This window comes from Syngnathus acus, chromosome 4 (genome assembly GCF_901709675.1).
Source record: "Syngnathus acus chromosome 4, fSynAcu1.2, whole genome shotgun sequence".
Classification (NCBI taxonomy): Eukaryota; Metazoa; Chordata; class Actinopteri; order Syngnathiformes; family Syngnathidae; genus Syngnathus; species Syngnathus acus.
In genome coordinates this window covers 11,212,827-11,225,925 of record NC_051090.1, presented here as the reverse complement: position 1 = coordinate 11,225,925, position 13,099 = coordinate 11,212,827, and the positions used below count along the sequence as shown (strand labels likewise).

General features: G+C 45.5%; 1 protein-coding gene across 3 annotated transcripts; it reads left to right on the top strand.

Moving 5' to 3' along the window:
- Positions 1–3,655: 3,655 nt before the first annotated feature.
- pycr3 (pyrroline-5-carboxylate reductase 3) lies at positions 3,656–11,648 on the top strand. Of its 3 annotated transcripts, XM_037249483.1 has the most exons (8): positions 3,656–4,014; positions 8,356–8,483; positions 10,029–10,125; positions 10,201–10,265; positions 10,422–10,601; positions 10,679–10,891; positions 11,073–11,165; positions 11,345–11,648. In XM_037249483.1, exons 3-8 carry the CDS (start codon positions 10,047–10,049, stop codon positions 11,549–11,551), a joined length of 837 nt encoding a protein of 278 aa, XP_037105378.1. In that variant the 5' UTR covers positions 3,656–4,014; positions 8,356–8,483; positions 10,029–10,046; the 3' UTR covers positions 11,552–11,648. The 3 variants fall into 3 exon arrangements, with proteins under 3 accessions (XP_037105378.1, XP_037105376.1, XP_037105377.1); XM_037249481.1 differs by lacking the exon at positions 8,356–8,483; XM_037249482.1 differs by lacking the exons at positions 3,656–4,014; positions 8,356–8,483 and adding an exon at positions 8,490–8,826.
- Positions 11,649–13,099: the final 1,451 nt, after the last annotated feature.

Sequence of the window (13,099 nt, the reverse complement as noted above, 5' to 3'; positions counted from 1 at the left end):
TCATTGCTAATGTTTTTAGCTGTCCTTGCCCAAGTCTAGCCTTTTTGCAACTGTGTCATTGTGGTGTTTTGATGAGTCCAAGTACCTTGTTTGCCCTCTTCGTTATTTGGAAATGAAATTGCATTTTGAAAGCGCACCTTGGTCATCTCCCTGCTTCCTGTATTGTGAGCACGACCGCATTCGTCGTTCTACTGGAAGCCAGAGTGAAGTGCTGTCTTTCTTTGACGCACAAGTGAAGATGCATTACTGATGCCTAACTGAATCGGTCATCGCTCTTCCCTCAGGGTAACGACGTGCAGTCACCCGCCGTGTAAATGTGCTCTGTGGAGGAGAGGCACTTCGGTGGGATGCTCTCCTCTCACAACCCTCATAACACAGCAATGAAAGTGATGATGTCATTATTATGAAGCACCCTTTTTTGCTTATTCGTGACAAATGTGAACCAGAGCCGTCATTTGAAAACGGGAAGTGAAATCAGATCTTTTGACTTTGGTCAACAAACTCTTGTGGCCTCTGCTGTGTGTGCAAATATCAGTGAAATCAGATCTTTTGACTTTGTAATGTTAAGAAGAGAAAAGGTGAACAAACTCTCGTGGACTCTGCTGTGTGTGCAAATGCGACTCTTGGCATCCACAAAGAGTGTCATCCTCACAACCAGGAGCTTGCTGATGTTGAAATTCCGATCACAGACTTTTTGGCCCGCAAAGCGTGCCTGCTCACCAGGGAGCCGAGAGAAAGAGCAGCGACCGAGGCAAACAATGTCGATACAAGCCGTGTGCAATCACTGCATTCTGCACAAATTGCATTTGGGGAGCCAAAAATGCTGGACTCGGATATATATATCTCCACATCCAGCCTCCAAAGGCCGCATGTTATGGGAAATGCAGTAACAGTTAGCGGCATTAGCAAATGCTAAGTGAACATTTTTGAGGCTGCGTCATAAAACAGCAAGAACAGAAACCATATAAACAGAACCATATAAAAAAAAAAACGCAATATTTGGCACAGTCATGTGAGCTGACTGGTGGGAACATTTCGGATACATTTGGAGTGTCACACGCACGCACGCACGCACACGCACACACGCACCCCCCCCCCCCCCCCCCACACACACACACACACAGAAACACACTCAAGCTCTCCAAATTAACGCACAGGTTTGAACATGCTGCCCCCATGCAGCGCTTCCACTTCAATAATCTCTATGGCAACCATCTACAGGAGGGCCACATTTTCTAGTTGATGGTGAAATTAAAATGTGGTTTTCCAGTTATTATTATTGGGAGGTACCACGAGGGTTGGTGCTTAGGCCCATTTTATTTTCTATCTACAGTCAAACCTCGGTTTTCGAACGTCCTGGTTCTCGAACAAATCGGAATTCGAACGAAAAATTCGAGATTTTTTTGCTTCGGTTGTCGAACAAAATTCGGAGGTCGAACTTCGCGAGATGAGCCGAAAGGACCCGAGAAAACCCGACCGCACGGCCCGGATGCCGACTGACTCCGTTATTGTATTTTCGTTACTTTGAGGATTGTATTAACCCCTAATCATGCCTCCAAAGAAAGCAAGTGGGAGCAGTAAAGCCATCCTAAAACACATAGACGCTCTTCGAGCAATGCGACAGTGAGCGCCCAGCGCGCTGCAGTTGCTCGATCGGACCAGATTAAGCTCCCTGCGCACTGAGGTCCACTTAAATTTTGGAAAGTACATCAGGACTTTAAAAATATTTTCTAAATTTCAGCGACGGCTCTGTCACAATAATGCGACCCGCGCGGTGCAGTTGCGCGTTCGCGGTGCACTGCAATTGCGCGATCGGACAAAAATGCGCAAGTGAAACAATACTTAAAAAAGGGGTTTTTATTTAGTCTTGGAACGGATTAAGTTTTTTTCCATTATTTGTAATGGGAAGAATAGATCCGGAATTCTACCAATTCACTTCTCGAACCGCCTTCTGGAACGGATTGTGGTCGAAAACCGAAGTTTGACTGTATATAAAAGATCTCTGCAATAGTCAGTCAGATGTCTTGGATAATTTTTATGCAGACACACAACAATATATGTACAGTCAAACCTCGGTTTTCGAACGTGCCGGTTCTCGAACAAATCGGAATTTGAACGAAGAATTCGAGATTTTTTGCTTCGGTTGTCGAACAAAAATTCGGAGTTCGAACCTCACGAGATGAGCCGAGAGGACCCGAGAAAACCCGACCGCGCGACCTGGGTGCCGACTGACTCCGTTCGTTGTTATTGTATTTTCGTTACTTTGAGGATTGTATTAACCCCTAATCATGCCTCCAAAGAAAGCAAGTGGGAACAGTAAAGCCATCCTAAAACACAAAGACGCTCTTAAAGCAATGCGACAGTGAGCGCCCGGCACGCTGCAGTTGCGCAATCGGACCAAATGAAGCTCCCTGCGCACTAAAATTTTTAGAAAGTACATCAGGACTTTAAAAATATTTACTAAATTTCAGCGACGGCTCTGTCACAATAATGCGACCAGCGCGGTGCAGTTGCGCGGTCGGCGGCGCGCTACGGTTGCGCGTTCGGCGGTGCGCTGCAGTTGCGCGATCGGACAAAAATGCGCAAATGAAAAAATGCTTAAAAAAGGCTTTTTTTTTCCCTTCTTGGAACGGATTAATTTTTTTTCTTTATTTGTAATGGGAAAAATAGATTAGGAATTCGAACGATTCACTTCTCGAACCGCCTGCTGGAACGGATTGTGATCGAAAACCGAGGGTTGACTGTATATCGTTTTGCTTTGTCTGTTGTGCGAGCTTTCACTCTTTTACATTTGGAATATTATTATTATTGATCAAGGCTTCCATTGACCACATGTGAATACAAAGTCATATGGAGGACAAGCATAAAAATAAAGTATTGGAGGCCAATTGTGTTTGGCTCTTTTGCACATCGTTAGGAAGATCAGATGTGCTGTGTGTGTGTGTCCGTCAAATGCGTTGTGGAAATGCAAGCTGGCAGGCAGATGGCCAAACAACGCAGACAATCCGCGTTGGCTATTGGATTAACACGACTATCTAATTGCATTGGAGAAGTCGGTGAAAGCACATCAGGAAAAATGAAAAGCGGCATGACAATGATGGCTCAATAGAGAAACCTGCAGCACCAATAACGGACATTTGGGATTTGTCACGCTAAATATAACTTGATAAGATAAGAAAACAAATCTGTAAAACGATACAATTTCTTTAAATTGTGATATCAATCGCAATAAATCTTAAATCCAACATGCATTATAAATTGGCACAGTAATACTATATTGTCCACAGACATCATGTGTTTGTCAGAAAATATCCAGGACTGGATACAAAATCACAAACGATTTTTTATCAAGTTTTAAATTAACAAAGTAGAAACCCTGCCGCAGTTTGTCCATTCTGGGTGAACAGTGTTGTCGAGCCACGGAAGCTCGTTCTGCGTGTCAGTTTTCAGAAATCGGGGAAGTCGACGTTAGTTCCGAGGGTTCAAAACTTGGGGTCAAAGGACATCCGCAACATAGTAGAGATCAGGCGCAGTATCACAAGTCCCCAGCAGAGGACACACTTCCCTTGCCTATGGCTGTTTGTATCACCATAATTCGAACAGCACAATCAAATGGGCTGTTTTAGCAGATCGGTTTTCTACGTCACTAACCCCGCCTCACAATTTTAATGTACCCCCTCGGAATTTTCAACACAAACAACTTCGCAGGTAAAGCAGGATAACATGGAAGCCAAAAAAAAACACAGAAACTGCTCTGTACCACAGTGTAGCAAGGACAGCAAAAACCTCTTTCTTCTTCCAACATCCGAACCACAGAAAGGCTTGTGGTTGGAGTTTATTTATGCATCGAATATGCCCAAACAACTCCCAAAACGTGTGGTAGTTTGTGGCAAACATTTTACGGACGATTGTTTCAACAATTTGGGACAATACAAATGTGGATTAGCAGGACATCCTTCACTCATCCCGGGATCGATACCAACTCTCAATGGAACAGCAAGTAACCACGTAAAAGTAAGTATATTTCTGGAATCATTTTATTCAATATGTGACATATTGGCCATCAAACGTGCACGGGCCCGGGGCACAGTAGCCAATAATACACCAATATTACCACGCCCTTCATACACCAAATATGGCGGTGCCCCGACATTACATTTCCGAGCTCTTTCCTCGGGGATAAAATAGTTTATCTTAACTATCTCATGTCTCCGGCATATAAGGACAAGCATAAACAAACAACGCGATGGTCGCCATCTTGAATGTTCACGTGATCTTAAACATGTGATCAACGCAACTTTAAGCAGCCAACGGCGCCAACGATTCTCTAGATCAGGGGTCACCAACCGTTCTTAAACCGAGAGCTACTTCCTGGGCACTGATTAAGGCAAAGGGCTACCAGTTTGACACACACTTCTGAAATAGCCAATTTGCTCAATTTGGCTTTCGCTATGTGTTATTGTCATTTCCAGTTCACATGTAAGTGTGATTTTAACAAGAATAGCAAAAATACAGTCAAACCTTGGTTTTCGACCACAATCCGTTCCAGAAGGCGGTTCGAGAAGCGAATCGGTCGAATTCCGAATCTATATTTCCCATTACAAATAATTGAAAAAAATTAATTTGTTTCAAGACAAAAAAACGCCTTTTTTTAAGCAGTTTTTCATTTGCACATATTTGTCCGATTGCGCAACTGCAGCGCACCGCCGAACGCGCAACCGTAGCGCGTCGCCCACCGCGCAACTGCCCCGCGCTGGTTGCATTATTGTGACAGAGCCGTAGCTGAAATTTAGAAAATATTTTTTAAAGTCCTGATGTACTTTCCAAAATTTAAGTGGACCTCAGTGCGCAGGGAGCTTAATTTGGTCCGATTGCGCAACCGCAGTGCGCCGGGCGCTCACTGTCGCATTGCTTTAAGAGCGTCTTTGTGTTTTAGGATGGCTTTACTGCTCCCACTTGCTTTCTTTGGAGGCATGATTAGGGGTTAACCAGGGCTGTGGACTCGGACTCGGAGACTCGGACTCGGTCGGACTTGGTCATTTTTGCCGGACTCGGACTCGTGGTCAAGAGGCCGGACTCGGACTAGGTGCAAAAATCCGACCGAGTCCACAGCTCTGGTTAATACAATCCTCAAAGTAACGAAAATACAATAACAACGGAGTCAGTCGGCATCCGGGCCGCGCGGTCGGGTTTTCTCGGGTCCTCCCGGCTCATCTCGCGAGGTTCGACCTCCGAATTTTGTTCGACAACCACAGCAAAAAAACTCGAATTTTTTGTTCGAATTCTGATTTGTTCGAGAACCGGGACGTTCGAAAACCGAGGTTTGACTGTAAAATAAATAGATGCAGCTCACTGACAAGTGCCGCGATTTTAGCTAATTTTAGAACAGTCCTGCGGGCGACTCATGCGGTCCTCACGGGCGACCTGGTGCCCGCGGGCACCGTGTTGGTGACCCCTGCTCTAGATCCATGGCGCTGTAATGTCATTATGCCTCTTATGACATTTTGTACATAAAGGTGGCATTTGGTGACTGAAACTGAAGCGCCCAGTAGCATGCCCAATGGGCCGGTTCTAGGAATGCACATAAGAGGGGGCAGTCAGAAATGTGAAGGGGGCATGTTCTTTTTTTTTTTTACACATTTTTAACACTGTTAGTGTATTCTTCACGGCAGTTGTTAGCTGTGTGTCCAGATCTCAACCTGGAGAAGTGGATTGCACTCTGTCAGGCCTCCACACTAAGACCTGTCCAGCTTGGGTGTCCCACCTGAAGATTAAAGCTTCTGCTGGTATTGCTCTTAGGGTCACTGAGGCACGCAAACCCCCTGACCACAATAAGGTGGCAATCTCTCAGGGGGGGGAACATATAACGTACTTTTCGGACTATAAGTCGCACCGGAGTATAAGTCGCACCAGCCATAAAATGCCCAAAAATATGAAAAAAAACATATATAAGTCGCTCCGGAGTATAAGTCGCATTTTGGGGGGCAATTTATTCGACAAAATCCAACACCAAGAACAGACATGAACGAGCAACAACAGGCTAAACCAGGGGTGGGCAAACTACGGCCCGCGGGCCACATCCGGCCCACGGGACCGTTTAATCCGGCCCGCCAACCCTGAATTAATTGTATTATTAAACTTTTTTTTTGGTCATTTTGCCTGCAATGACTGCGTTTCCCCAGTAGATGGGGAACCGCTCGCCTGCGCATTTACTACCGGAAGCCGTGTCAGAAAGCTCGGTGCACACTCACAAGTGCGTGTACGTACGTACTCAGTAGTACGGACATGGCGCACTCGCGCTCTATTTGTATCAGTCCCGAATTTAGAGCGTGGGCTGTGACGACAGCATTCTTGTAATTCGCTCGCTGAGCTTTCAGATACAGTTTTACGCTAAAGCCTCCCACAAACCTTCCCCTGGAATCCTTCCATTAAAATGAGTGGCCCGAAGAAAAGAAGTGAGTGCCGAATGTTAAGAGTGGCCAATTTGGCTCGACGTACGCGACGTGACGTTCAGCCACATCAACCCGTCACAGATCGAGGTAAACGGATCTCTCCTAAGAATTGCCACAACAAATTTTACTCCAGACTATGATGCACTAGCAAAAAAGGGAGACCAACAACACTGTTCCCACTGAAAATGAAGGGGAGGCTCTCAAGTTTGTTGTAAAAAAATGCATTTTGAATATGATTTGTACACATAGCAGGGATTGAAACTAGCGACCATTCTCATTTTCAAACAATGCAGGATGCTCAAGGACATTGATGCACCACCTGTTTGCGACTAATCTTAACCTGTAAAGTTCTTAACGCTTACTTTAAGGAAGTGTTTCCCGTTTCCTCACCTCTGTTACCAGGTGTTTGTGAGTTAAAACTCTGCTCTGATGTTCAGATACCCCTCAGCGTGTTGCCGTTTTGATTACTTTATTTGGATGTATGCTTTCACCGATTCTTCAAGATGATATATTTGGTCAGAATGTTTGCTGTTTGATGTGATCTCATAAGATAAACATTTTTCATTAATCTGACCTGCAGGCACTGAAGTGATGGAGACTGTTATTCATAATAATAGTGTCGTATTTTATGAGAATCACTGATAGCAGTTTTTTAGTGATTTTTTTTTTAATGCTGTTAATAAATGCATTTGTTTTCAAAAAACTTGTTTTGAATATCCATGCTTTACTACATACTAAAGGCCAAAATCTTTTATGCAATGACCTTTACAGGTCGCTTATATTACTTCACACAAACACTACGTCCATCTGCTCCTGGTTCGGCCCTCCGGTCCAAATTTAGAACCCAGTTCGGCCCGCGAGTCGAAAAGTTTGCCCACCCCTGGGCTAAACGATACGGTATGCTAACGTGACAAACGAGGAGCTGAGAACGGGCCTGACGTAACATTCAGTTATTTAAAAAAAACTATTACATAAATAACATGTTTATAAAACCATCTGTGTCACTCCAATTCGTTAAATCCATCGATCGTCCTTTGTCAACAATGCCGTGTGCCGCGCCGCAGTTCAAATTATTCCACAGGCCCATACAACGATATATAAACTATATTTTAAATAACTATCACATAAACAACAATATTAGCATACCATTTGTGTCACTCCAAATCATTAAATCCATCGATCAAATTTCTCGTCCTTTATGTCATCCTGGTGACAGAGGACATGTCCAGAGGATATGGCGCTTTAAAGTGTTAATTACTTTATTTGATTTTTTCTCTCTATTTTTCATGTTTTGAATATGTTCAAGATAAAGATATCAAAGCATGTGAAGTGATCAACTATACTAAAAATAACATGTGAAGTGGTCAACTATACTTGTAAGTGATGTGTTAATGATCAAGTAAAAATTTGTGAAAAAAAACATATACAAGTCGCTCCTGAGTATAAGTCGCCCGCCCACCCAAACTATGAAAAAACCGCGACTTATAGTCCGAAAATTACGGTAATATGAATGTTATATTAACTATTATTTGAGTTGTCGTTAATCATTAGTTATATCACGGGTCATTACGACGAGTTTGGTGGAGTTTTTACTGTTTCTTCCAACTCCTACCGCGCTGACTGTAACTTGACACTCTCTGGCTGCGTCTTGCCTCATTTGCATACTCACAGTGATTGGATGTTTACGGAGGGGCGCGGAGTCCTGACAGCAGGCTGTGTGAGGACACACTGCACCGACATGAGAGAAGAGAGGGGGCTGATTAACGTGTGTTTCTATCAGCGGATTTTTCACTTCTAAAAGTTTGATTCGAGGGGGCAGGACATCTGTTTGAGGGGGCGTTGCCCCCTCTTGCCCCTGCGTAGAGCCGGCACTGATGCCCATGTGTCAATATTTCCTTAAAAGAAGGCGCTTAAAGGACGAGAATCCGCGTGGGCAGAGTCCACCGCTGAGGTCCAACCCACGGTGATCACAAGTGAGTCATCAGACCCCTCTCACGGTGAGCCACGCCTCCAAGTGCGCTCTGCAGCCAGGCAAGTAGTTCCTCTCGCACCAAATCAGACTCCTGACAACTATACGTTTTGGAGTTGCGACGTTTTAGTTTAAAAAATGTGCAAGTGGCGAAAATGCGTGTTTGGCTGCGAAAGGTTTATGAGTTTGTTCAGTCTTCCTAAAGATAAAAATGTTCGCCAGAAATGGTTGGAATTTATTTTTGGGAGCACGCGAGCAAGCGACCAACAGCTGTACGTCTGTGATGGCCATTTCTCTGAGGACTGCCTGGCGAACCTTGGCCAGTACCAAAGTGGACTGGCCGTGAGATTGAATCTTAAAACGGGCGCGATTCCTTCCATCAAACCTGAAGGAGAGATCAGAATTGTAAGCAAATCAAACCGCTCGCTTCATTATGACATAATATTAGCACGAATGTGCTAACGTTAGCGTCGTTGTTAAGCCGCGCTAGTTTCGCACGAGAGCGTCGATAAGTCCTGTGTATGCCCGAAAGAGAATTCGAGAGTGCATTTTAATCTTGAATATTTTCTATGAAAAAAAACCAAATGATGAATTCTGAATTTCCTGACAGTAAACGTTCCATTCTTTCGTGGGCATTGTTTGGACAAGTTCCACACGTGCACCCAGCAGCAACATGACAACCAAGTTTGAATGAAAGCGAGGCACCCAAAGACTTGCATTGAAACAATTTATTTACCGATCAGAAACCTCCTGCAAAAGTCTTCGGGGTGTCTGGTGCTTCGTGCACTTCCAAGTCGTGAAAGGACTGGATCGAGAACGTCGGGCTCTACGATATGTTCTCCCATCTTTACTATTCATTGTTTGGCAGCCGGCTTCAGGGCGACGTCACGAAAGCGGCACGCCAACCACTAGGGCAGAGTCAACCGGGCCTTTCACTTCCGGGTTAGAAAACTAGCCACAAAAACAAATCCGATTTCGTTGTCATTTTAATATTGCTACATGTCCTACAGAGATCATTTACAAATTTACATAACTTAAACGCACTTTGTTTGTGGTGTTAAGTTGATTTTATTTTTTATTTTATTTTATTTTGTGGTGGCTCTGTGGCGCACTGGGTAGCACGTCCGCCTCACAGTTAGGAGGGTGCGGGTTCGATTCCACCTCTGGCCCTCCCTGTGTGGAGTTTGCATGTTCTCCCCGTGTCCGCGTGGGTTTTCTCCGGGCACTCCGGTTTCCTCCCACATCCCAAAAACATGCTTGGTAGGCCAATTGAGCACTCCAAATTACCCCTAGGTGTGAGTGCGAGTGCGGATGGTTGTTCATCTCTGTGTGCCCTGCGATTGGCTGGCAACCAGTTCAGGGTGTCCCCCGCCTACTGCCCGATGACGGCTGGGATAGGCTCCAGCACGCCCGCGACCCCCATGGGGACAGAGCGGTACAGAAAATGGATGGATTTTATTTTGTTGTGCATTGTTCAGTGAGGAATAATTATTTTTGAATCATTCTTGGACTCTTGAATCCAAGTGCAACGCCTTGTCTTGTGGCCAAAATAAGCTGCTTGGCCCTGCGAGTTGACCCATTCTTTTTGTCTAACCTGATCATTGCAGATTAAAATTGAATCCGTGATGGACTCCGAGTTACAAATCGGCTTCATCGGCGCAGGGAACATGGCTTTCGGCATCGCCAAGGGTATCTTGTCTGGTGGTCAGTATTTGAGACGTAACACAATCAGGCTGGCGTGTTGAAACAAAAACGATGTTTTTGATGGTGTCTTTGAAGGGAATGTTCTTCCTACAAATGTCAAAGTGAGCGCCCCATCTTTCAGGAACCTCGGACGCTTTCAGGTAACACTTTTGTTGCATCATATACCTTGTTTTATTTCACAACAGTTTGGAGAATATGTCAAAAAATCCACTGATATCACGCTTTGAGTTAGGTTGTACAGTTTTTATGAAACGGCACCGCACCAAGTGGCAACTCGCATTTTTCTTTGGTTTCAGGAGCTGAGCATCTCCACAACTCACTCCAACGCGGAGGTTGTCTGCAGTTCCAATATTATCTTTGTGGCAGTAAAACCTCATTTAGTGCCGATTGTTCTCAGGGAGATCTCACTCCACATCACTGACAGGCACACGATTGTGTCCGTGGCGGCGGGGGTCACCCTGGCAACCTTGGAGGAGGTGAGCGGCCCAAAGAGTGAGCCTCATGTGTCTTCTTTCTGTCAAGTCACTGCCTTTTGTTTGTTTTTTCCTCGTAGCTCCTGCCAGCGGGTTCGTGTGTCATCAGGTTGATGCCAAACCTTCCTTGCGTGGTTCTGCAAGGTGCCCTCTTGTTCACACGAGGAACTCACGCCAAAGACGAGCATGGCGCCCTGTTGTGCTCCTTGTTGCAGCCCTGTGGTTTGGTAGAAGAGGGACCCGAGGCCTGGATTGATATCCACACCGGACTCAGTGGGAGTGGGGTTGCTTTTGTGAGTGTGCTGGCTTGAATAACCCAGACGACTGAAATGCTAGCTAGCGTTTGTGTGGCCACGGCATATACAGGATATTCTGTATTTCCTTTATGACTGATCATTTTCACATATTGCAATTGTTCCACCTATTCAGAGAATTTTGTGGACGGTTTCTGAGTGGGCTATTTTTCTTCTGCAGGTCTACGTGTTTGCGGAGGCCTTGGCGGAAGGAGCTGTTAAAATGGGCATGCCCTCCGCTCTAGCCCAAAGAATCGCAGCTCAGACTGTTCTGGTCAGTTTCCTTGACGAGCTACAAATTAGGGCTGTCTCCAATCTGTGCCAATCGGGGTCGGCGTGAGCGAGCAATACCATTCGCTCTTTTTGACTTTACGTTAAAGTCTTGACAACTTCTGCAAGTACGACTCTTATTTTCTGGTGGCAGTGGCTCAGTGTCGCGGCTTTCTGTCGCAGGGTGCCGGCCAATTGTTACTCGAGTCCAAGAAGCATCCGGCTCAGCTCCGCTCGGAGGTCTGCACCCCGGGTGGGACGACCATCTACGGGCTTCACGCTCTGGAACAAGGAGGGGTGAGGGCGGCAGCCATGACCGCGGTGGAGTCTGCGACCGAGAGAGCAAGGGAGCTCGGTCGCAAGTCTGCCGATCAAAGGAGCAATATATAATAATGCTTTATGGCCTCTTGAAACTCTGTCAAGTCTTAACAGCAAAATAGCTTTCCTTCTTTGTTAAAAGGTTTAAAAATGAAACATTTCTTTTAACCCCTTTTGTATCATCTATCATTCAAATATTGTTTGTCTGTTAAGTATTTTGATATTTAAACAGAAAAAAAACTAATAGAACAAAAATTGAACTCAACAAATAAAAAGGTTACCACTCCGTTGATTTAGCGCAATTTTCTTTATTACTGGTGTCAGGAAGAAGAGACTGTTCACCAAAAAAAAATAAAAAAATCTAAAGTGGTATTTGGAAAACTGGAGCTATACTTTATGCAATGGTTACAAAAGTTTTTTTTTAGGCCATATGTTAATTTGAGCACCTTAGTTACATCACAACGTCACAGGAGCGAGGTGCAAACGTGGTTCTTGTCCCCTTCCCCCATGTTGACACATGACGAGCATGCGTCCAACCTCGCCTTCCTGTCTTTCCTTGCTCCTTCCTTGCCGCTCTCACATTTCGTCCACTGGCCGCCTTCACTACGAGCAGAGCAACAAACAGTAAGTAAACGTGGCCTCGAGCGGGTTGGGGACTCTGCGTCGCTTGCTGCCGTTGCCTTTGGGAAAGGACCGAGGCAACGAGAAAGGCTCCGCCAGTGTTTTGGGTACCGGCCATGTGTTAGCCACGGCTAGCAGACGGACGGCTAGCGAGCCGAAGAGGCCGAGCCTAGCCGGGTGCCGACTGAAAGCAAAGGCTCGCCCCTGCTTTTGTCGTAGTGATGGTTAACTTCAAACCAAATGACGTCAGTGTGGTTTGAGCTCCGGTAGACGTTAGGAGGAGATTGCGAGGCTGCCATCCCAGGAATAGCGCCGACTGCTGAGCCACCTCGGCTGCCTAGCCTCCTGCATCGCGCGACATCTTGCACCATCTCCTCCTCACTCGGGCGATGTGGGATTTCCCCCTCATTTTCTTCGCAGTCCACCACCCTGACATTTATTCTGTTTCGGTCACCTACTGCCGTTCGAAGGTTAGGCAGGTGAATATATACCGTCACAATGAATGACAATGGCTAGTGGTCCTGTTGCCCATACCGAATTAGAGATCGTCACACTAATTATTCCGTTGCCCATAGCCGGAAATTGGGCACATTTCTCCCCAGAATACGGTGCTCATCGTGACCCCTCATTGTACCCTGCCTGCACAGATTCAAATCGCCCTGCACACAATGCAGCTGAGCAGTACCAGAATACAACATTGCCTCTTCCAGGATTCGCAGTAGGGATGGGGTCTTGTACCTTGACCTTGAAATCGACCTTGAATATCTTTGGTGGTTGTTTTGGGCTCTTCACTTTTCCTGCTGCGGCCACTTCTGTCCCTGACATGTTATGGAAGCTGTATCTTGAAATTAGAACCACTTTAGTCATCCAGCCTCACATGTCAAATAGTTCAACTTTAGAGGTTTAACTGAGAGCATTGGAAATGTTTTTATGTGAATATATCTCTTCTGTATTTATGACTGAGCCAGACTGACTTGTTCTTTGCAAGATTGTGATTTG

What these genes read in the sequence shown, in the direction of transcription:
- pycr3 (XM_037249481.1), top strand. Translation starts at nt 3,724, where the DNA reads ATGGAAGCCAAAAAAAAACACAGAAACTGCTCTGTACCACAGTGTAGC. An exon ending in CAGCAAGTAACCACGTAAAA is followed by an intron (nt 4,015 to 10,028) that starts GTAAGTATATTT and finishes TGATCATTGCAG; the next exon opens with ATTAAAATTGAATCCGTGAT. An exon ending in TCGCAGCTCAGACTGTTCTG is followed by an intron (nt 11,166 to 11,344) that starts GTCAGTTTCCTT and finishes TTTCTGTCGCAG; the next exon opens with GGTGCCGGCCAATTGTTACT.